At 34.9% G+C, this 26,024-nt stretch overlaps 1 protein-coding gene across 4 annotated transcripts in view; it reads right to left on the minus strand.

Annotated features, from left to right (window-relative positions):
• ZNHIT6 (zinc finger HIT-type containing 6) overlaps positions 1–26,024 on the minus strand; it is a 79,077-nt gene that overhangs the window by 47,103 nt on the left and 5,950 nt on the right. For all 4 annotated transcript variants that reach the window (XR_015726292.1, XR_015726291.1, XM_087866073.1 and 1 more), the window contains exons 5-8: positions 21,561–21,664; positions 3,200–3,268; positions 2,332–2,412; positions 796–873 (exon numbers count right to left, since the gene is read on the minus strand). Coding sequence is in view for 2 of the 4 variants with exons in the window: in XM_087866073.1 (XP_087722199.1) it covers positions 796–873; positions 2,332–2,412; positions 3,200–3,268; positions 21,561–21,664 (332 nt within the window). In the remaining 2 variants the exon portion in view is untranslated. The remainder of the gene's footprint in view (positions 1–795; positions 874–2,331; positions 2,413–3,199; positions 3,269–21,560; positions 21,665–26,024) is intronic.

Here is a 26,024-nt window from a genome sequence, read left to right on the forward strand (position 1 = left end):
AGGCACCCCTCATGACAATCTTATAATTATTGTTATCATCCCCATTTTAGAGGTGAGGAAACTAAGGTAAGTGAGGTTATATAATTTACTCAAGTTAACATAACTGGAAGCAGGCAGAGTTGGGCTGAAATCCCAGCTCTGCTTTCACAGCTTGGATTCTAAAACCTCTAAGCTACACTAACAAATCAAATCACAGGTGAGACGGACCAGATACAGTCTCAACTGATTCTAGTAGTTTTGTTAATTGAACAATGGAAGAGCATTAAAGGTCATGTAAGATCAGTGTTTTGTCTTTCAGTATGATGACAAAGTACTGGCACGTAAGCAGACTTTGCAGAGATTCCCAGAGATCCTTCGGTGTAGACTATTTTACCACCCCATTAATGAAGGAACAGAGCCCAGTAAAGTTAAGAACTTTCTCAAATAATATGGTTTGCTAGAACCCAGCTCTCTTTACATTTCTCTGCAGAAAATGCAATATATGCAATGCTCAATTGATCACATGAATTTTTGTATTTCCACAGGCAAAAACATGAACACTCGAACTCTGTTGTAGAGAGTATTTCTTGAAGTAAGTTAAAATGGGATTTAGGAATCTTTTACTTGTACACAAAGCTATTTTAAGATATTTTAACCAGAGTAATTTTTCAACTGAATTTATCCCATAAGAGTATTTTGAAATTTTAATTAATAATCATAGTAGTATAATAACCAGCTACTTAAGCTAATCAAGCTACTTAATTATATTACAGAATTAGAAAATATTTAAAGAAATGGGGAGGGAAGCAATTTTACCTTACTAAATTTTGCTGCATATATTCAACCTTCATTAAAATTTGGACCCCAGTCTGAGAGCGAATGTAGGCTTTCAACCTGAAATAAAAATGTCGTATTGAAGGAAGCAAAACTGATTTTTAATATATTTTAATATATTTCAAGATAGTATCTATGGAAGACCAAACATTTATGAGTAGCTAATAATACTTAAAATCCAAGCATAGAAAAGGGGTTAAAGATATTTTCTAACCAGGGATTTGAATTTTAAAAATTACCTTTCCTCTCTCTGTAGAATATCTTAAATTTAAAAATATCTATTTCAGTAAATTAAGTTAAACCTGGTATCTTATTTATTTTAAAAAAAATGTATCCAATTTAGTGACAGGTACTTTGTTTTACTGCCAAACACATGACCAACGATAACAACTGGATTATCAGTAAGAAGAAAGAAATTCAACCACTTATACGTGTACCAAAGACACTACTTGATATGGGGCAAGGATCTGGTTCAGTCTGGGCACAGCCTTTTAACAGAAGTAGAAGATGAGATTTAACTAGAATTGGATCAGAGATTTTAGAATCCACTTCAGTCTAAAATTTAAACACCAGGTTTCTTTGGAACCAAAACAAGCATTCATATCCCAAGCAGGTACCATCCAGAGAAAACAAAGTCAAATGGGTTCCTGCTCAGGAAAATTAATTCACACTCTAATAACAGTTCCTTTCTTGAGTGCTGCCTACTGTGTGCTAGGCCTTGTACTAGGAACTTTATATATGCTTTTTTTTTTTTTGAAGCTTCAAATAACCTTATCTAGTAGATATTATCATTCTCATTTTACTGATGAAAAAAATTAAGGTCCAGAAGTTAAGTAACTTACTCTTTGACCACATAGCTAAAAAGGGATAGAGCGAGTTATTCTAGCCCAGATATTCATAACTGAATCTTTCTACTATAATATGTAAACCATTTTTCTCCATGCTATATTTCTGGACAGGAGGCAGAGTGCATCTTAATTAGTTTTATGACGGCCTGGCTGAAACAGAATTCCCTGTCTTTAACAGTTACTTGGAAACTCTTAATTTTCAAAGTTTTTGATTCAACTTTAAAGAAGTTTGATTTGAGAGTTAACAGTGCAGACTCTAACTCCAGAATGCCTGGGTTTAAATCCCAGCTTCCCTGCTTATTTGCTATCTGAAGTCATTTAACCACTTTAAGGCTTAGTTTCCCTATCTGCAAAATGGGTATAATAGCAGTAATCTACCTTAAAGGGTTACTGTAAGGATTAAATTAATTAATACATATTTATTATCTCCTTCGATGAATGTCTGGAAAACAGTAAATGCTAAGTATTATGTACTGTTTTTAGTTATCCAAAAGCATCATCCATGACTGACAAAGCCTTGAATAAACACCAAGGAAATGGCACAGAAAGTAAACTGCACTGACGTATCACATTCTAATAAAGTCAGAGCTTTACATAATAAATATGCACATAACCAGTACCTCAACATTTGTAATAATTTCAGAAAATTACAAGATGTTTTGAAGCATACCTTTGACGAATTACAGGATCAGACTTTTCAGGATCAATGTAAGGTCTTAGGATTTCATTAATAGTTTTATCATCTGGTACTCTTCCCAACAACAAAAAAAACAAAAACAAAACTTATATTATTATTTATAATCTTCTATTAATGGTGTTAACTTGGAATTACTAAATCTTGTGGCTTTTTGTTTAAATGACTGAACACAGACCTTTTATTTTACTCTTGGCAAAATATAATATCCTTTTAAGCAAAAATTACTTAAGGAAAAAGCTCAAAAAGACTTCTTGGACACACTTAAAAAGTCCTAAAAAGCAATATTTTGAGAAGCTCTCTATAAATCAATTATAAAAATATGAAGCCTCTTTTAACACACACCTGTGCTCACAGATGAGAAGAACTCAAGATGAAATATATTTGAAAGTTGCAGAAATATAAAATTCAAAGAAAGGTTGCAAATGATGCTAATTTCAGTGCACGTTCAAGTTTATTCATTCTAAATCATAAGACCAGGGTAAAAAATTGATAACTACTTTCCCTGGAATCAAAGTATTTCAGGTTTTCAACTTTCTGGCAAATGTGCACATTATTTAGAACTATAAATCTGTGGAAACAAAACTAAGACACTGCTTTGAATGAGTAACTTTCTTCAATCAATTATACATATTCATATATACTATTGTGTTATATATCCCTATCCATAAAATTTAAGTCCTTTCCCTGACTTTAGTCTGGTATACAACTTCAAAGACAACAACTTAATTATCCATTATACTCCTGACAGACATTTACTGATATCACATTTAAGTTAATGGTTTACTTTAAGTACAAAAACACAACAAGAACAAAGAAGTTCTTAATAGTGGTAATACCATACCTTTTTTCTATGTACACAGCTTGACTCTGAGGAAATTGGAGCTTCACATGCCAACAAAACTGTTGTTTTCTAAATTAGAAGATAATCTTATGAGGATCAAGGTAGACAATAAAAGTTTCAGCACAAATCAAACCTCCTGAATTTTCTTTTTCAGATAAGAATTCAAAAAGTATTCCTAGAATTTAATGTATCTTTTCTGCTGTTTTCTCTTTTCTAAGATTTTAGAGGCTGTGTTTTTTAAACAATATACCTGTAAGGATTTTTAAGAGGAAAACAAAATTAAGTGCAGCAGTTCTGAATTACAAGGACTTTACATTCCTGAATTAGAAGGCAATTTCTCACAGTTCAGGGGTTTTCAAGATCAGTGTGTTACTACTTGAAGTTTACAAATAAATTCACTCATGACTAAAAACAATAAGCTGATGTCTTTGCCTAACTAGTCTGGAAATTAGGTGAATGAAGTGTTTTCTGGTTGCGACCAGCTGGCTGTGGATACACTTCTGAGCCATGAGTACGTGCATTCAGTAGCAAAACAGTAGACAACAAGCTGGTTGCTAAGCAGAATGCACTCTGAGCTAGAGTCCTTTTGCTTTCAGGTCTAAACTTTGGTTTGATACAGGATCAACAGTTAATAATTCACTAAATGTCTAATTTTAGCATACTGACCATATGTTCTATTTAACATACCTAAATCTGGTGACACTATATACCATTCCTTCTTTAAAAAATTTAATGCTCGAAATATTGAATCCGACAGAGAAATTCAAACGTTTTCACCATATGATGGTTTTACATGTTTTCCTTACTTAGAAGAAATTTCTAACAACCCACTGGCAAGTTAATGGCCAACAGCATGTCCAAGCAAAGGACCAGCATCATGATAAATCTATCCCTTAGCAGCATGGCTCCAAAATCTCAAATAATTTTCTTTTAATACAATCTAGTAGAATCTCTCTCACCAAATATTTATATGATTTAGTCAAATTTTGTCAGAAGACAATAACCATAAAAGCAAGTAAAAATCCTTCTGTTAGGGTAAGTCTATCAGAGATCTGCTTATGGAAGTTTTCTTCAATAACAAGACATATAAGAAACAATCATGTTAAGTTTAGCATTCGTTTTTTTTGATAAAACAAAACCATAGAGCACCCTTTACTAATTTAAAGACCAGATGTCTAAAACCTCAGAGGAAAAAACTTTAAAAAAATTTGAATGCAACTATAATAGTTCCTGGTTTTAAACAAACAATTCTTCCAAAACAAAACACTCTGCAATGTTCCTTATCTGAGAAACAGGCATTGCATCATATCACCATCAAGAGGCTCAGAGACTCCACATTTCCTTTTTTTCCTAAAGATTTTATTTATTCATCTGAGAGAGAGCACACGTGTATGTGTGTGTGTGTGTGGGCGGGGGGGGGGGTAGCAGAGGGGGAGAAAAGGAGGAGGGAGGGAGAAAGAATCTCAAGCAGATTATGTGCTCAGTGGCGTGTGGAGCCCAACACGGGGCTTGATCTCACCACCCTAAGCATAATCTGAGTCGAAACCAAGAGTCAGATGCTCAACCGACTGAGCCACCTAGGCCCAATTCCACATTTCTTAGTAAGAAATAAACTGATTGTTAAATCTTGATGTGTAATATGGTTTCTTTCTAAATATATTTGTTTTTTCCATGTTAAGTTATAGGGGAGGAAAAAGGATTATGAATTCAACATCTTATGGAGGTGTAAATCATATTCAATTACCCCAATCATTGCTTGAGTAATTTCAAGAACCATTTATCTTTCTTAACATTCAGTAGACCATAAATACCTTCAGAAGGTACTTTGCATTCCAAAAACAAAGGAAGAAAAGCCCTTGGAAATCATTTTATTTGCTATAGTTAACTAGTTGTGGTTGTAAAGAAGTCATTCACTACTATTTTATTATATATACATTGCCAAATAATGACTATTATAAAAATCTTTCTATATTTGGGATCAGTTCAAACATGAACAAATTTGAAAAGTATGTTTACTTTAAAAAAAAATGTGACTGTACAATATTTCAAAAACAAAGAAAAAGAGTATAAAGAACACTCAATGTACCCATACTCAAGATTAAACCAACTTGCATATTACCATATTTGTTTGAAATACTCTTTTCTTCTAAGGAATAAAAAGTTACTTCTACTATCACTTTATCAAATTCCCTTCTCATCCATCATCCGAGGTAGCTAATTTCCTGAGGTTGGGTATGTATTCTTGCCATCCATGGTCTTATATTTTATGTATATATACATACACATACCTTTAAACAATATAGTATTTTGTGTGATATTAATATTTACTTCAAAATTATCATACTCTAAATATCCTATGCCTTGCTTTTCTTTTACATTATGCTTTAGATTTATAATACATACATTAGTTCATTAATTTAAACCATCGTACAGTATTTCATTTTGTGAAAAGTGCCAAAATCTATTTATCCATTCTCTACTGATAGACATCATGACTGCGTCCAATTTTTTATCATTTGTTCTTCCATATTAAATTACAGTAAAGAAAAAAAACACTATCTCTAGAGATGGGTCTATCATTTACCTCTACTGGTACACAGAATTAAAAGTTAGCTTCCTTAAAAAATTGCCTGTGCTTTTTTAACTCTCTGGTAGTGTAAAAAGCATTTGTAAGCAGTAATTCAGAACAGAAGAGTTAAATGAAGGAATGGACACAGAGAGTTGAAGGGTACTGTATAAAGGATTCCTGAAATGGTTGAGTTAATTTATCTCTACAGTAGTTGCCAATTCTTTACTGTTCCTGAAACTGATGTAGTCCTGCCATGGACAATCGAAGCTCTTCTAAGTCTCAAAGAATTAGGTTTTTTTTTTTTAATTATTAAATTTTTAATTTTAATTGCAGTGTAGTTAACATACAGTGTTCTATCAGTCCTCATCATGCTATAAGCACTATCATCTATTTCACCTCCCCCACCTCTCCTCTGGTAACTATCAGTCTGTTGTTCATTAAATAAAGCTCGTTTCCCACTTTTCATAGTTATATATATGGTGATACATGCCCCAATTACAAAAATACACATACACCAAAATCCCAACATTATTTTTGAGGGGGATTATGAGTAATTTTATGTTTTTTGTTTGTATTAGTGAATTTCCTAGAAGAACACCATAAAGGGAAAAGTAACGCTTTAGTGAGTATCTTTATGCACACACAAACACACACACACTTTTGTATTTTGGACTATTTTGTAAAGACAGATCCCAAGGAGTAGAATCGTTGGGCTAGAACAGGGTTTCTTAACCTAGGCAGTGCTGACATTTTGGAACACATACTTCTTTGTTAGGGCGGGGGGTGGTGGGGTGGTGGGGAGACAGGGGAGACACTTTCCCGTGTAGGATGTTTAGCAGCATCCCTCCAGATGCCACTAGCAACACCCACTCCTCCAGTTGTGACAACCAAAGATGGCCCCAAATTATTGCAGATGTCCTCTGGGAGGCAGAATCACCACTTAATGAGAACCACTGGGATAGAGGTTAAAACATTTACTATTACTCCTACTGTTAAGACTACTGTTCCCTAAATTCAACAAAATGCCTTCAACTATAATAATGTCACTGTGTCCCTGCCATAAATTGCCAGTGTTCTCACAAATGGAAATACTGTACCCAAATATTCTAGGTAACCTAGGCACCTCAAGGTACTTTGTCTAGAGTTTGTTAACAGACTAGCGAAGAAGTGGTGGCAATTGTTAAACCTAATGTTCCCTTCTGGACCATATGACAAAGTAAGAGAACAGTGACCTCTCTCTGAGTCCCATGAAACTAAAAACTACTCATGCAAAGCAAAGCTTTTTTCCTACCCCTTCAGTCATGCACTTTTAATGGGGGCAGCATCACCCCAAAGGCATTAAAGTTTGTTCTTGGGAAGGCTAAAAAAAAAAATCTTAAATATTACCATCGTGTGTGGGCTTCCAAAGGGTCACTGTATGTAAATAAGACAAATAAGCAGTTTATCTATGATATCAAATATCACGGAGGAGCAATTAGAGGGAAAATGTCTAAAAGGGCTCCTTGGGAGGCAATAATAATAAAAAAGGTTGAGAAACACTTATATGTTTTAAAAGAGGAAAATAAATATTATTTGATACTTGGTTTTAATAAGGTAATACAGGACACTTGCTTAACAGCTAATGCTTACTAGAAAGTGTTAAGGGTCATTCTCTCCCACAGTTTCAAGAAAATAGTATGTGTTATGATGACACAAACTTACAGAGGAAGGAAGTTCTGTAACCATGCCTCTAATTATTCTTCTGACTCCATTACTTAAAATCGCTAATTTTCATATCTGGAGTGCTACCATAATTCCAAGGAAGAAGGGCAGAAAACAAAGGCACCAGATCCTTTTAAATGGCACTGATCTCTTGACACAGTAAGATTTTCAGGCTCATTTATAACTAAGAATTATAGAAATGAAGTATTTTCACCTGCCAGATTTACAAAAATGTTAAAATTAGAAGTACAGCAACGTGTGGTGAAATGGACACTTTCTGTTGTTGATAGGAATATAAGTTGGTGTAAGCTTCTGGCAGTTCAATTTCATAAAAGCTATAAATAAATATTCATAATGAAAAAAAATACACATATTTTTGCCTCAATAGTTTTATTCCCAGCAATTTACTCCAAGGAAATAATTGGAGAAGTAATGACATATGCTCATGTCCACTGTGTCATTCTAGAAAAAAATAAAAAACAATCTAAATGGATATCATCAGAGAACTGATTAAATAAATTATAGCAGATCTACATAGTGAATGAAAAGATGAGGCAGGACTATATGCGCTGAGGTAGAAAAATGTACGTGCTGAATGAGGGCATTTATGTTTAAAATATATATCCATACATGTGTTTACAGGTATGAAGGACATGCCCCAAACTTTTAACTATGGTTATTTCTTGCCATTATGAAAGGACTTAATTCTTACTGTATATATCTCCATTAAATCTCTGACATAATCATTTGTTAATTTTTATAATCAGCAAAGTCAAAAATGTTTCCACTGGAAAGTACAGGATGGTAGTCCTAGAAAGGACAGGGCTAATTTTAACATTCTTTTTAAACCTAAAAATATTCATTATTGGAAGTGTTCTTTTAAGAAGCTTCCTTTTTATCTCAGAAATTACTACCCAACCAGAACTCCGGTTACTTATCTAATCATTTTGACAGCTTCAAAGCTATTCCTCAAGAAATACGCCACACCTAAGACTTACATATGAAGGCTAAATTCTAAGAACTAAGATTTCTAATATAAAATTTAAATGAGCTTGGGTATTTTTATTCTTAAAAAAATTCACCAATTTCATTCCACTCTCTCACTGACTAACCAATATTTACTCAAAGAAGACTCCAAAGCACTCCCTAGGCATTAAGGATGTGAACAGACAAAGGGGATGAGGCAAAGGAAGACTTCTGTTTAGGACGTTAACAACCACCAATCCTGGGCACTGTGTTTCCCTTCCATGTGGCTGTGAGAGGAGGAGTATAGAGTTTCCATATGAGAGCACCTTGTTCTTCAGGGATGCTGTAGAGAGGAAGAATACTCAATATATTGTATGGACCAGAGGTAGCTCAGGGCAAAGGTTAAGCGGACTCTGTGCTTGAATCCTACTCTTAAAATTTTATAATTTGATGTGATCTTGAGCAAGAGAAAAATCTCTGTGACTCAGGTTTCTCACAGTAAAAGGGGGATAACAACAGTATTTATATCATAGGATTAAATGAGTAAATATATGTTGAGAGCTCAGAACATATAAAAATGTTAGTTACTGTTATTGCCATTGTTGTAATTCTACATTCAATTCAATGTTCTAAATTATTCACAGGTCCTTTAACTGAGAATATTTTGCTACAAGTTCTTAACCAAATTGCACTTACACTGAACTTAGTGTTTAGTAGCTAGAGATGAAACTGAACATCTGGATTCGTATTAGATTGTTAAAAGCCCTAAATGTTCTGCTAAACACTATGGATTTTATTCTGTGGTTAATGCACCAAAAACAAAGGTTTTTAAAGAAGAGTGAAATGAAGGGCTCAGAGGGAGACTCATCACCCTACTAACTTAACTCTCCTAGTAAATATTTCTATAGTATATTCCACAGTACATTCAAGACATTAACCTTTCAGCCCTTGTTTGTAATTACTAAGGGAAACGTCTCTCACTACTTTTGAGAAGCGCAATGACAGCTCATGTCAGTTCAAACATGCCTAAAATTTTTACTTCTGATTTTTAAATACAGGTGACTCCGTGGGAGTAAGCTAAAGCTAGAATTTCCACATGTCTATTCTTCAAAATACTGTATCACTAATTAAATTAGTAAAGTCTACACTTTATCAAACCTACCAGCAGATCCTTTTACCAGAAAGCACTAGCAAGTAGCAATAGTAATAACAATAGTTTATTAAGTGCTTTTAATATGTCATTGTTCTAAATGTTTTACATGTATTAATTCATTTAATTCTTATAACTCTGAGATGAATGCCATTATTTCATTTTACAGATGAGAACCCTAAGATGGAGAAAAGTCCCTCTTTCAAGGTCATTATTCAGCTGGAAAGTGGCAGAGGTGGGATTTGAACCCAGACAGTACAATAGCTCCTGGAGTCTATGCTCTAATCAACTATACCGTTATGAACTTAACCAGAACTGCAAGTTCAACAACAAACCATGTATTTTTATGTACTATTAATTCAAATGCAGCTCAGTTATATTTTATATATTTGCCTTCGTATTTTTTTTGTTTTTTAATGATTTTTTATTATATTATGTTAGTCACCATACAGTACATCCCCGGTTTTGCCTTCGTATTTTGAAATCATTTCTAAGAGTTACAGTTTAATTGCCTCCTTGGCAATCTCTTACCAACATTCTCCTTCCTAATCCATAACCATACTTTGATGAACAGCATCCATCCTCTACCTCTAGGGACATGCGCTTACTGGTTGGCCTAAGAAAATCACTATCCTAGATTTTCCTTGACACAATGGCTCAGGACTGGGCAGATAACCTAAGATGGTCCGATCATGGTGAATTTCAGGCTTTCTATTCAGTAATGCTGGGAGAGAAGCACTCCTGGATGTTTACTGCAACTCAAACTGTTGCAATATGACCACGCAAATGACCATGAGGCTTCAGCTGACACCACTGAAGATACAATGGAGAATCAGCAATAAACTGGGTTGTTGATGTAATCGAGTCATTTTATCTATTAACTCTGAAGTCCATCCTACCTCTGGATATTCAGTTATGATAGCCAATAATATACTCTTTTATAGCTCAAACCGGTTTGAATTGGGTATTTATTTCAAGCAACATCAAGCATTCTGATATAAGGAATTAAAGTTTTCTTCTTTCTAGGTTTCATCTTTCATTTTGAAGCAGTAGAAAGGAAAGATAGACTAATCTGTAAATTGTCAACTCATGAAATTTGGAAGCAGCACATACTACCTGAAGGGATTTCAGGAAAAAACCATTTTGTTCCACCATCAGTTATAAAACCTTATTTTAATTCAAAGCAGAAAGAAAATCTACCAAATTCTGAAACCCTTCAAGGAAAAAACAAATGTATAAAATATCTACATAATCCTTCACTCACAGGCATTTTATCTTTTAAAATGTATTTCAAGAGCAAATTTTAGAGTCTCAAGAATAAATATAACTATTCCTCATAAAAAATAATCCATCTATTTTATTAGGATTGGTACCATAATAACTGTTTTTGGAAGAGTGAATACAAAGGATCTGTGTAGTTACTTAGCATGGATTAAAATTACTAGAATTGGGGAGAATGAAAACCATAATTTTATATGTCTCACATCATTATGAAAATACTTTGAAAAGTTCCAGTTATATATTACATTTTGCTCTTTTAAAAATTAGTTTCACCACTACATAATAATAATAGGAAACAGGTTAAGTATGTGGTACTGGCTTTAGTAGACAGTATATTAAGAAAATGGATATAGCAGGTGAAGACTGAAATGAAAAAGTACATTTTGCTTCAAATAACTGATAAATACTTGAGCACTTAATAAAGCACTTCTCAACTGGGAGTTGCACCAACCTGGGCGGTGGGGACATTTGGAAATGGCTGGGCAGTTCTTACTGTTCCAAGACTGGGAAGCACTTTAGGCATTTTAGTGGGCAGAGACCAGAAATGCTAACCTTCCTGTAATGCATGGGAAAGTCCCACACAACAAAAAACTTGTCCTGTTCAAAATGCCAATAGAGCCCCTACTAAGAAACACTAGAATGAAGAAAGGAGAGCAGATATATATGCATACCAAAAACCGAATGCCAGCACTAAATGCAGCATGTGTTTCGTATTAACTGTGGAGAAAATATGTACTATAGGAACTGCAGCAAAAAGTAATGGAGAAGATGAGCTATCATGTGTATTTTCACAGATGGCTAGAAAATAATCGATGAGGAAAATATTCTAGGATTAAGCATGGTGACCAGCCTGGGTATGCTCGGTTGAATACATTAGCAAATCAGGTGGGGACAGACTATGAAAATTCATACTTAGTATGGATCCCTCATACCAACAGGAATATTTTCTGCTCAAAGTATGACTGTCTAAACTCCCTGGCATGGCGTATAAAGTCCTGCAAAGCCCAGCCCCAGTGGGGCTCTCTCCAACCTCATCCCCTACCACTTATCAACTCCCAACCTAGTTTCTAGACACACCAAACTACATACACTGTCTTAAATTTACTACTTTATCCTTCAGCATCTGATATCCTCACCACAAGACCATCCTTAAACCGAGACTTAACTTCTTGATTTTGAGCAGGTGACCATCACAATAAAAACACATTTTATAAAGATTTATTGGACAGCCGTGTGTCGCGTCGTGACTGAGGTAAGGAGACACTGCGGTAGGGAAGACACTTAGTAGTTCCTCAATAGTCCAGGGTGAGACAAGGTGGGTTTGCATGGGAGAATATGGTTGATAAATGCTGCAGTTAAGGAAATGGAAAGGGACAGATGCCAGAGGCATATCATGAAGTAGAAGACCTGGGAACTGAGGAAGACTTCCCTAACTGAACCAGGGTGGGGACCCCAAGATGACCAAGGGTGTTTTCCATTTCCATGAATGCTGGCTAATTGTGGTTATGGAAAAGTACAACCTCTGTGATGCTATGTCCCAGAAACTTTCTCACCACTGCCTACACGGCCCCTGTAAGGAAATGCCTATTTGGGGGACCAGTAAGTTTCTACTTTTTCACAGTTTTTTCTAAATTCCTGCTATTGCTCTGAAATTCTTCCACCAAAACAGATCACTGCAAAATCCACTTGTCCCCCCCATGACCACAACTGTTAAACCCGTCATTTCATTTTCCTTTGCTCCTTTCTAAAGTCAGTTTGCAGTGAAGTACAAACCTATACTACTTATTGGTCATCATGCAAATAAAATACTGTACTTTATGAAATGTATCACCACGTAACTGCTTAAGAAAAAAGTGCTACTGACATTAATAAATAGGTAGATGGGTATATTACTGCAATATAATTTGAATGCTGTAATTTTATCTGAAGAAAAAGTAATTTTGTGACTCTATAAAAGGTTATTTCTTTACAAGAGAGACATCTAGTGGCTAGCTTCTAAAACAGGACTGGAGCTCAATTATTAATTCACACTGTTGTTAAATAATGGGCACACTTCTACCATCTTCACACTCTTAAGTCTAAGAGACTTAGACTCTCTTAGACATTCCATATTAGTACATTCAGCTCCATTCTTTTTCCATTGTAAAAACATGCCATAATGAAGAGGTCCATTATTGACAAATTATTTAGATTCATACTACTCTTTTGCTATTACAAACAACACTGCACTCAATATCCTTGTACATATTCCATTTTCCATTTATATGGTTATATCTATCAAATACATTTCTAGAAGTGGAATTGCTAGGTCAATGAGTAATTATCATGTCTTCCTGATCCATCTCTTTCCCACTACTGACCTTACCTTTGTACTGGGGCCAGCATTTATTTTAAACAATTAGGACATTTTAGAAAAGATAATCAGAAAACCTTCTCAATAGCATATATTAAGAAATCCTGGAGAAATAAAATAAACAGACCGAGCTTATCAGCAAGTAAAAGATACCTTCTGGAACCAAAAGGAAGCAGGAACTAAAGACCCTGGGGGAATGCTGAAGCTATAAACCTGCTCTGGAAATCTTTGCCAATTCTGGTACCGAGAGGCTTGTCGACAACCATGCGGGTGACAGGAGACAAGATCTTGGGCCCACATATGCTAGAGACCTCAAACTGGAATCACAACATAAAAGTAGTGAAAGTGTAAACCAGAAAAGTCCTGCCCACTAGCAAAAGAAGACAACTAGGAAACGTGTGGACCTTAGCTTGGGCTCTGGGGAGAAAGGTAGATGGGGTAGAGGGAAAGATCTTGATTGAGAATGAGAAACCGTAGTTTCCTCAAATTGGTTGGGGGTTCAAATTATTCCTACTAATATAGTCTGAGAAACTTAAAACTAAAAAATTAAAGAGGATCCTGAATTGGCACCATGGAGTATCTTGGCATAAGCAAATGCATGCCGCCTTCTATGTCAACTTGCATTCACAGCTACTTTTTAGGAGAAAAAACAAGGAAACCAGCCACCATAATCAAAAGTCAGCAGAAACAGCAGACAGCAGTAATGGACTTCCAAGAGCTTCTAATACTGGAATTATTTACACAGATAATAAATGTTCTAAATTATTAAACAAAGGGGAACTTAAACATGAGAAAAGAATACAGTTCTATCTAGAAGAGCAGATAGATTTGGGAAAGACACAGAACTTCTAGAAATGACAATCAAAACTGAAACAGAAAAACACTCAGTGCATGAGCTAAATATAAGACTAATTAGACACAGCTGAGGAGATAGTGACTTGGATGATAATAACTGAATAAATTACCCCGAATGTAGCAAAGACAAACAAATGAGAGATTACAATAATGCCTCAGAATTTCCAGAACTGTCATATTCAGAAAGCACAAATTCCAAGAAAGATAAACAAATCTTAAAAATCACATGAAGATCCATATCATACTGCAACTGCAGAACTCCAAAGACAAAAGTGAAGATCTGAAAAGCAACTGAAAGAAAAAAAAAGACTATATAAAAAAAACCAGAGTTCTCCAAAGTGGCAAAAAAAGAAGACAAGGGAATAAATAACTGAATGGAAGTACTAAAATATCAAGGTATTTCGTATTCAACTAAGCTATCACTCAAAAGTAAGGGTAAGCTATATGATTCCATGTATGGAATTTTAAATAACGCAAAATTCATCACCAGGGGAAAAAGTCAGAGCAGGATGTCCTGGCAAGCAGGGGAGCTAACAAGGAAAGACCTTTCTGGGGTGATGGTAATATTCTATATATTCATAGGGACTGTGTTATACAGATATAGGCATACCTCGGAGATAATCACGGGTTCAGTTCCAGACCACTATAACAAAAGTAAATATTGCAACAAAGCCAGTGAAATGAATTTTTTTGCTTCCTAGTGCATAAAATGTTATTTTTACACTACACTGCAGTCTGTTAAGTGTGCAATAGTATTATGTCTAAAAAAATGTACATACCTTATTTTAAAAAATACTTTATTGTTAAAAAAATGCTAACCATCATCTGAGATTTCAGTGAGTCATCATCTTTTTGCTGGGGGAGGGCCTTGCCTCAGTATTGTAATGGCTGCTGACTGATTAGGGTGGCAGCTTTTAAAAATAAGACAACCATCAAGTTTGCTGCATCAACTGATTCTTTCTTTCACAAATGATTTCTCTGCAGCATGTGATGCCACTTGATAGCACTTTACCCAAAGAACTTCTTTCAAAATTGAGGTCAATCCTCTCAAACCCTACCACTGCTTTATCAACTAAGTTTATGTAACACTCTAAATCCTTTGTTGTCATTTCAACAATCTTCATAGCACTACACCAGGAATAAATTCCATTTCAAGAAACCACTCTTTTTGCTCATCCATAAGAAGCAACTCCTTATCTGTGAAAGTCTGATCATGAGACAGCAGCCATTCAGTCACATGTTCAGGCTCCACTTCTAGTTCTAGTTCTCTTGCTGCTTCTACCACATCTGCAGTTAGTTCCTCCATGAATGTCTTAAACCCCTCAACTTTTTCCATGAGAGCTGGAATTACTTCTAAACACTCTTGTCAATGTTGATATTTTGACTTTTTCCCATGAATCACAAATGTTCTTCATGGCATTTAGAATGGTGAGCCCCTTTCCAAAAGTTTTTCAGTGGACTCTGTCCAAGTCCATCGGAGGAACTACTGTCTATGGCAGCTATAGACGTATGAAATGTATTTCTTAAATAGTAAGACTTGAAGGTAAAAATGACTCCCTGACCCACTGGCTGCAGAATGGATACTGTGTTAGGAGGCATGAAAATAACATTCTTATCGTCCAGCTCCATCAGAGCTCTTGGGTGACCAGATGCATTGTCAATGAGCAGCAATATTTTGAAAGAAATCTTTTTATCTGAACTGTAGTTCTCATCAGTGGGCTTAAAATATTCAGTAAACCATGTTGTAAACAGATTTGCTGCTATCCAGGTTTTGTTGTTCCATTTATAGAGCATAAGCAGAGTAGAATTAGCATGCTGGATTTCTGGAATGGTAGAACAGCCTTGACTTCAACTTAAACTCACCAGCTGCATTAGTCCCCAATAAGATAGTCAGCCTGTCCCTGAAACTTTGAAGCCAGGCATTGACCTCCTCCCTAGGTATGAAAAGTCTAGAGAGCACTTTCTTCCAATATAAGGCTGTTTTGTCTACACTGAAAATCTGTTGTTTAGTGTAATCACCTCTAATTATATTGGCTAGATCTTCTGGAGAACTTGCTGCAGCTTCTACATCAGCACTTGCTACTTTACCTTGCACTTTTATGTTACAGGGAGGGCTTCTTTCCTTAAACTTCACACACCAACCTCTGCTAGCTTCAGACTTTTCTTCTGCAGTGTCCTCACCTCTCTCAGCCTTCATGGAATTGAAAAGATTTAGAGCCTTGGTCTGAATTAGGCTTTGGCTTACAGAAATGTTGTCACTGGTTTATCTTCTACCCAGGCCACTTAAACTTTCTTCACATCAGCAATAGGCTATCTTGCTTTCTTATCATTCCTGTGTTCACTGGAGTAGCACTTCTAATTTCCTTCAAGAACTTTTCCTTTGCATTCAGAACTTGGCTAACTGTTTGGCACAAGAGGTCTAGCTTTAGGCCTACTTTGGCTTTGACATGCTTTCTTCATTAAGCTTAATCATTTCTAGCTTTTGCTTTAGAGTGGGAGACATAAGACTCTTTCTTACACCTGAACACTTAGGAGGTCACTGTAGGGTTATTAATTGGCCTAATTTCAATATTGTTGTATTTCAGGGAATAGGAAGCCTGAAGAGAGGGAGAAAGATGGGGACTGGCTAGCTGGTGGAACAGTCAGAACCCACACAACATTTATCATTTAAGTTCACTGTCTCATATGGGTGCAGTTTATGGCACTACAAAACAATTACAATAGTAACATCAAAGATCACTGATCACAGATCACCGTGACAAACAATAATGAAAAAGTTTGAAATATTGCGACAATTACCAAATGTGACACAGACACATGAAGCAAGCAAATGTTGTTGGAAAAATGGCACCTTAAGACTTGCTTGATGCAGGGTTGCCACAAACCTTTGACTTGTAAAAAATATAGTATCTGCAAAGCACAATAAAGTGAAGTACAACAAAAACAAGGTATGACTATTTATGCACTTGTCAAAACTCAACAAGCGTACTCTTAAGATTTGTGCATGTCATGACACTGCATGCAAATTTTACATCAATAGGAAAAGTGAGCTTCCTATCTTTCACACAACTGTTTAAACTCTATTTTTTCTTTTACTGAGCATATCGTGATGTCATTTCAAGACAATTCTTCCACATCTAGCTTGTTTTTGTTTAATGGCTACCTAGAATTCCACCTTGGGAAGATACCATAATTTAACTCAGTCTTTTAGTAATGAACACTTGAGTTGTTGCCAGTTTTTACCCTATTAAAAACAATGCTGGAATATATACACATGGATCTCTGTAAACTGTACAAATACATTTGTAGGCTAAATTATATGAGTATGCATATATAACATTTTGAGAAATATTACCAAATTGCCTTCTAAAATGACCACTAATGTATATTCTCAACAACAGTGGAAGAGCAAATTGGCCTGGCTAACCCATACCTTCATTATATTAGATATTATCAATATAAATTTATAGGCCATGTATTATATGTATACATATCTTTCTATAGTATGTACATATCTTTCCATGACCATCTATTTCTAGCCTTTCCCCTTTTCCTAATTAGTTTCTAGTCTTTTTTCTTATTAATGCATAAACACTCTTTGTCATATATGCTAAAGATTTTTTTGTCTAGTCTTTTGAGCTTACTATGGTCTTTTTTTACCATACAATTTTAAAAAATATTACGTTAAGTCTAGTTATTTTTTTTTCCTTTATGGCTTTGGATGAGGTATTTCCTCTCTTCAAGATTATGAAAATACACCAGTTTTTTTAATTTCAGGTTTAGCATTTTAATCCACCTGAAGTTCTACTTAAAATTCCAGCTTTTCCCTGACAAACAGCAAGCTGGACTCAACCCCATTTATTAATTATCTGTATTAATGTGAATTGCTATCTTCATCATATGCTACAGTACAAAATAGCCTTACATCTACTTTCTATAATTTAAGCTACCTGTGGATTTCTATGTCAACACCAAAAAATTTTACTAGAATTTCATAAATTTTAATGAGTCCAGCCTCATTACTCCTCTTTTTCAGGTTTTTCCTCGTGCTTCTTCCATGTTTATTTTTCAAATTGAACTTAAGTCATTTTATCATAAAATCTTTCCTTCTTCTCAAAAAAAGAAAAAAAAATTCTCAAATCAAAACCAAATAAAATTAGTATTTTGATTAGGATCACATCAGATCATTCATTTAAGTAATGTTATTTCTATAATACTGAATCTCCTAAGCACAGGTACCTTTTTCCATTTGTTCCAATCTTTAAAGTTATTTGGTAGAGTTTAGGTTTTCTTTATACAGATCTTTCATATTTCCTCCACAGTTTTTGACTGGAACATACTCAAAATGGTGAAGGTGAACATAAGTTACACATCCCACAAAGAGATGAGGTAAAGGAGTTACCTCTGAAAGAGTCACTATTTTAAAGAATAGTCTGGGATCTGCTCCAAAGTAAGTAGGTAAGCCTTCTACTGGACACATTTCCTTATAAGGCTCCTCTATTTTTTTTTTTTTTTTGAGATTTTATTTACTTATTTGACAAAGAGAGACAGCAAGAGAGGGAACAGAAGCAGGGGAAGTGGAACAGGGAGAAGCAGGCTTCCCACTGAGCAGGGAGCCCAATGCAGGGCTCAATCCCAGCACCCTGAAATCATGACCTGAGCTGAAGGGAGATGCTTAACAACTGAGCCACCCAGGCACTTCTGGGCTCCTCTATTTTAAAGAGAATGTCAATTTTGTTTTGGCTCCACTTATTCTTAAGATAAGCATCCCTTTACTCTTCTTTGTTCATTAAAGTTACCCATTAGGACATTTCTACAAATTCACTAGTCCTCTAAAATTCATCACTATTAAATACATTTAAAATTTATTTTGTTTTATTTTTTATAGAAACAGTGGGCAGGGGAGGGGGGAGGGGAGAGAGAGAATCTTAAGCAGGCTATAGCCCAGCATGGAGCCTGATGTGGAGCTCGATCTCATGACCTTGAGATCATAACCTGAGCCAAAATCAAGAGTCATGTATTAACTAAGCAAGCCACCCAGGCACCCCACTATTAAATACATTTTGGACCTCACAGATTGATTAGTGTTATACCCCACTTTGACTATAAAATGAAAATTACACTTCCTATTCTTATAAAAATTCACATATCACACAATTTTGCATATGCGATTTAAGAGATTCATAGGGGCGCCTGGGTGGCTCAGTAGTTAAGCGTCTGCCTTCGGCTCAGGGCGTGATCCTGGCATTCTGGGATCGAGCCCCACGTCAGGCTCCTCCGCTGGGAGCCTGCTTCTTCCTCTCCCACTACCCCTGCTTGTGTTCCCTCTCTCACTGGCTGTCTCCCTCACTGTCGAATGAATAAATAAAATCTTAAAAAAAAAAAAAAGAGATTCATAGCCATACTGGTCAAAAACTCCTGCAATAAAGGATGCCTGGATTTACGGTGAACATTATGGTTCTAAGGTACCTATGGCACCTGCTATATAACCTACTGATAGTTCTACAGAGGTAACTCAGGCACAATAGAGCTTTAGTCACACTTCACATGGTAATACTTATTACCATACATAAATACCACAAAGACTTCTGCATTCTGTTCAAAAATTACCACTGGAACATTTAATTTTAAACAAGTTCAATTTGAGTTTTTGACTATATTGTAACTCAAGCTTAAACAAGCAAATGACCAATTTAATATCAAGGGAGTTATAGTAATCATCTTAGTACACAGCACTAAAATCTCATGTGAACAGTTACAGTAAAATCCCCAAATATCTGAAATTGAAAGTTTTCCCATTAACTCCTTTGCCAGCAAAACCTGCCTGATCCAGTTCACAATCATTATTTACCCATTATAATGTCAACATTTGCAGGTTTCACTGTAGATATAGTATTGTTTGATTATGTAATGCTGCTCCAGACCTCCTAGAGGTGAATATAATATAATAAATTTACCATATCCCCAAGGATTTCAGATAATAGAAGAAGACCTTGAATTGTCACTGTATATTATTTACTCAGTGCCAGGTACTACTTTAGGTATAATTTCATTTAATCCTCTCAACATAGTAAATTCAATCCTGTCCAAGGTCACCCAGTGTGTACTAAATGGTACAGGCAATATTCAAATTCAGGTTTATCTGAGTCAAAACATTAATCACTTCTGAAAGTTGAAAAAAAGTACCGAAAATAAGCCTCTTAAAAAATAGAATATTGGGGAATGGGTAGTGAAAATAATCCTTTGAGAAGATTCAGTATCCCCCTCTTCCCTCCTTCCAGCAATCATCTTAAATAACAACACATTATCTAATAACACTAAATCATAAAATAACACTTAAAGTCATTAAAACCTAGTCATTTTCATATGAATGGCTAAGAAAACAAAGTATCCTGAAGAAGGTGCTTCTAAATTTTCTAAATTTTGTTCCATTTTTTCCCCCTACAAGTGAAGTACAAGACCTTATATATTTATCTTGCTACTTATACACCACCTTTGAGCAATAGAATTTTTTGCAATCCTGATTCTACTATACAGTAAGTTCAAGAAGTATGTCTTCCATATTAATCTAAATCACTGGTTCTCAAATAGGGGTGATTTTGCCTCCCCCTTCTGCCCCCACTCCAGGAAACATCTAGTAATGTCTGGAGACATTTCTTGTTCCCACAAGAGAGATGGGTTGGGTAGGGGTGTGTGTGTATGTGTGTTACCAACACCTGGTGGGTAGAGGCCACATCCTAAAATGCACAAAATAGCCCCCTACAACAAAGAATTCTCTGGCTCAAAACGTCAGCAGGGCCAAGATGAATAATCATGATCTAAATCACTGATGAAAATGCTGAACAAGAATGAACAAAATATTGGGACACACTAAAGAGGTTTCCAGGCTGATTATCAATTAACTAACCAGCAATATTCTCAATATTCAGTATGGCTTCCATCTAACTGGGAACTCACCTCAGTGCTTTATTCATCTAACATCTGAATACAGACATTTTAAACTCAGTTAGTAGCAAAACCATTTTCGTTTAAAAATAATAATGGGCAATTTAACAACAAACAAATGGAAAAATTTAATTACACAGATTTTGAATTATTTTTTTCACTGAACTGACCCCTCAAATGGTCCTATGAATGAAAGATCAACTTACCACAACAGATTGGATTAAGTCAAACTTTACGCTTGAACTTTAAAGATATCACTCCGAAATATGTAGTCAAATATTCCATATCTCAGTAGCAATTAAATAAAAAGCAAATTTTAAAAAAAGTCATTTCAACCTTTCAAGTTAGCAACATTTTTTTAAAGATTAAACTCAGTGGGAGTGAGGTGTTTAAACGGGTATTCTCATATACTATAAACCAATAACAAAAAGCTTACAGACTGCACTTTGGGTAACAATGCTCTATAGTAAACGAAACCTTAAAAGATGTTCCTGATCAAATGAGAATACCCAATGTACTACGAATGAAGTTAGAAACTTACTTCTTATCAAAAAATGTTGAATTTTCTTTTCTCTTGGTGAATCCATTAGGTAGAAGCTTTAAGTTAATACCTTGTCTTCTGGCACGATTTTTCATAAAGTACATCTAATAACCAAAAATAAATAAATAGTCAAATTAATTTTAAAATGCCTTAAATTTCAGAAGTGAATAAAACAATGTTCAAAATATAATAGTTGAGATTTATTGGGTACTTTTGTTTCACAAAATGCACTAAACAGCAATATCTCATTTAATCCTCACAATACTATCAGATAGGTACAATTACTATCCCCAATCTAGGAACAAAAGTTAATGAGATGCCAACATTATACAGCTATTTCTGACAGACAGAGCCTGTACTAAACTCAGGTATATCTAATTTTAGAACCTGTATTTTTAACCATACATTCTATAAGCCAAAAGGAGGATTTAATGGGATTTTTAAAAATGTAGGTAATCTGGCAATTCATAGGGGCTACCTGTACAGTTCCTTTTCTTTTACTGAAGGTTTTATACCATACTTAGCTGTATACATGTCTGCTTTGATTACTAGACAGGTAGTTCACTCAGGGGAAGAACCATGGCATTGCCTAGTACAAGGCCCAACTTAAAGTAACCACTGCTATAGACTATACAAAATGGGTATGTGAATAATCAATCTGGCTCCGACACGTGTTAACCCCACTGACCATCTGGGTTGGTTGAGCTGAACTAGTCAACTCCAGAGAGTAGTGAAGGAAGTAATATCACAAGACTTTTTCCTTGATCACTCAAATGGCAAAGTATAAACGCAAGTTTTGGGGTCAGTGAATGGGAATCTAGAATTTGCGATCCAAAGAGTTAGATAATTAAATCATAAGCCAAGGGAAAGGGAGAGTCAGTTATCATTTGTTAAGAAGGGAAATAATCTATTATAACTCATGGGACTTTGGTTTCAGTAATAGCAATGATTATAAGGACCAACCCACCCACTGAAAACATCTAAGAATTACAGATAGCGGGGGAAATAAATATATGTAATAAAATAATATTTTAAAATCACCTTAAAAGCACTGAAGAAGTGAAAACAAAACCAGGAAAATACAGGCTATTATTTAGTGAGAAGTGGAAACTCAAGAGAGGTAAGCAAAGCAATGAAGCCACGTTTGCAAATTCTGGCAAATATAGGCTTTCCCTTTCAACAGCCTTTCAGCAACAGGGTCAGAGTTCAGACCCTGTAATATTCTAGGAACCCCACCTCAAGTGAATCTCAGTCACATAATATGCCTAATAATAATAAGAGTGAACCAGAAATAAACCCTGTCCCCAGAACATGCAAGGAAATTTATATTGGAATGACTGGAACAGAGGGGAAAAAGGAAAAACAATTCATTAGAAGCTGTAGCCAAAGGCCAGTTCTTGCTGAAATTTGAAATGATCTCCCTTGCTTTGTGTGGTCAAGGGAATCTTAAACTTTCAACTTGGTATAAGATAGGTCCAGATTTGCAATATTCCCAGATACTTGGCAGATAAAAAAAGGCCTGCGTTCTACTCTTCAAAAAGTTCTCACAAATAATTTAAGAAAAAAAAAGCAATACTCAATAAAAAATAAAGAAGCATAAATAATGCAAGAAAACAATGGTCAGTGAGCAAGAACCAAAAGAGAAAAAAGAGGTAGCTGAGAATTCCCCATAAATGCAGACACTAAAAGGATCGTACACAGACTGTAGAACAGCTCTGCAAAATTTAAAAACATATAACAGTTTGAAACTATGTGCAGTGAAGAAACTATAAAAACTGACTCAGCAAATTTTTAAAAGAACTAAATAAAACTAGAACATTTCCAGAATACATTACAGAGACAAAAAAGATTTAAAAAATCAGAGAAGTTAAAGGATAGATAAAATATGGGGAGAAGCTTAACTCACATTTAATGGTAGTTTTAGAAGAAAAGGAAAGGAAGAAGGCAGAGGTAATCTTTTAATAGAAATGGGCTGGAAATTTCCCAGAACTGATGGAAGATATGCCACAGATTCAAGAAATCTAACAATTCTCAAGTTAAGATGAAAAAAAAATTTGCATTTTCATATTACAGCACAAATGCAGAACAGCAAAGATAAAAAAATGTAGGCAGATTAAAAGATATCAAAGGCAGTTTAAAACTCCAGGTGACTGAAATAATAACAATGGAAGCCGTAAGACACCAGAACACTAATTATAAACCCAGAATTCCATAGAGAAAAATCATTTCAGAGTGAAGAACGGCAAATAAATAGAAATTTAAAAAACAAAAAAACAAAAAAAACCTCCAACAACCAAAAAAACAAAACCCAACAGAGGAACCCAAGAGGTGACAAAGAGCAAACCCACTCTAAAGGAAATTCTAAAGGATGTACGTGAAGCAGGAAAAAAGTGATCTCTCAGACGTAAGATCGAAGGTGATGACAGAAGGAATAAAAAGCAAAGAAAGCGGGATATATAAACTCAAGGGGTGCCTGGATGGCTCAGTTGGTTAAGTGTCTGACTTTGGCTCAGGTCATGATCTCAGGGTCCTGGGATAGAGTCCAGTGTCCGGCTCCACACTCAACGAGGAGTTTGCTTCTTCCTCTCCCTCTGCTCCTGCCCCTGCTTGTGCGCACTCTCTCCCTCAAATAAGGTTAAATGGAATTTAAGGTAACTGCTGGTAAACTGTTATCTGCCTGCTGCTTATCTTTATAAATTCAGTTGGAAGCTAGCCCCACCCATTAGTTTATATATTGTTTATGACTGCTTTCTTGATATAACAGCCGAGCTGAGTAGTTGTGACAGAAACCATATGGCCTGGAAAAAATATTGACTCTTTGACCCTTTACAGAAAAAGTTTGCCAACTCCTGTTCTAAGGTCTTTTGCATTGTTTAGGCACAGGGTTCAGATACTACTTAACTTTAGATACTGGCAAATTAAGCATGTATTTTGTAACGTCTACCTTAACCAACAGAAGGATAGAAAAAGTGTGTATAACTTCTCAACTGATAGAGAAAAATTCAAATGACTAAAAAAAAAAAAAACAAAACTGGCCAAAAGACATGAAGATGAAAAAAAAAACTGGTACAAATAGCAAAAATGATGTGATACATTTAAAGTCAAGTATATAGATAATTTTATTAAAATGTAAATGAACTTAATGATTTAGTTAAAAGTTACAGACTATCAGATGGAAGAAGAACTGGAAACCAACTACATCCAGAACATAAGGACACAGAGAGGCTGTAAGTAAGGAAAAAAACAGACTGTGAACTACCAAGCAAAGAACTGATATAAGTAATACTTCATAAGCATTAGTCAAAGTACACAAAAAGCTAGAGACAAAAAGGGTCACCTCATGATGCCAAAGGATAAATACACAAAGAAATACTTCCTGAGGTATGCATTTAATAATTTAGCCTTAAAACATATAAAGCAAAACAAATTGAACCACAAGGGGAAACAAATCAAACTGATTTTATCTACTGGAAAATGTTACATACTTCTTTTTGAAACTTACAGAAGAAACACATACACAAAAAAAGTCAGTAATTATAAACAATTTGAACAACATAATTAATAAACCTGACCTAAAAAGGGTATATGGAGTACTATATTCAGCAACTGCAGAATATTCTTTTCTTCAAGCAAACAAAGAACATTATAAAACCTGACCATATACTGGGCCACAAACACAAGTACTGATATATTTTAAAGGAATGACCTTAAAGAGTATGTTCTCTGATCACAGTGCAAATAAGCTAAACATGAAAAAAATACAACAAAAGTCAAGAGGACACATTAACAAAATAGAAAAAACATATAAAAGCAACTGAGCTAAGGAAAAAAAGACACAAATAACCAATATTACAAATGAAATGACTACAACTCCTATAGAGCTTTAAGGGAGAGGTTTATGAAGAACTTTACGCCAATAAATTTGAAAATTTAGGTCATATGGACAAATTCTTAGAAAAATATAATCTAGTAACACTAACTCAAGAAAACACAGAAAACCTGCAGAATCCCACAAATAGTAAAGACTATGTACCTCAGTGACCCAAACTCTAAGCCCTCACTGGTTCCTGAATAATTTTACCAAACTCCCAAGGAAGAAGCAATTCCAATATTAGTGAATGCATCTAAGAATGAAATGGGAATATTCCCAAATAATTTTATGAAACTAGAATCATTTTGATATGGAAACCTGAGAATATCAAAAAGGAAAATTAAAGGTTAATCTCACTCATGAAGAGAAATACAAAATGAGTACACGGATAAGGTGAAGACACATATAATTCAAATGAATTCTGCAGAGAATAAAAAGCATGATATGATAACATACCATGCAAGTTTAGCTTAAAATAGAAAACCAATTAAAAGAGCACTCATATTAGAAAATTATAGATTAAAAGAACACAAATGAAATAATCAAATACAGGAAAAACATTTGATAAAATATAACCACCATTCATGAAAAAT

This window comes from Ursus americanus, chromosome 12, assembly GCF_024610735.1.
Source record: "Ursus americanus isolate L20-20 chromosome 12, mUrsAme1.1.p, whole genome shotgun sequence".
Taxonomy (NCBI): Eukaryota; Metazoa; Chordata; class Mammalia; order Carnivora; family Ursidae; genus Ursus; species Ursus americanus.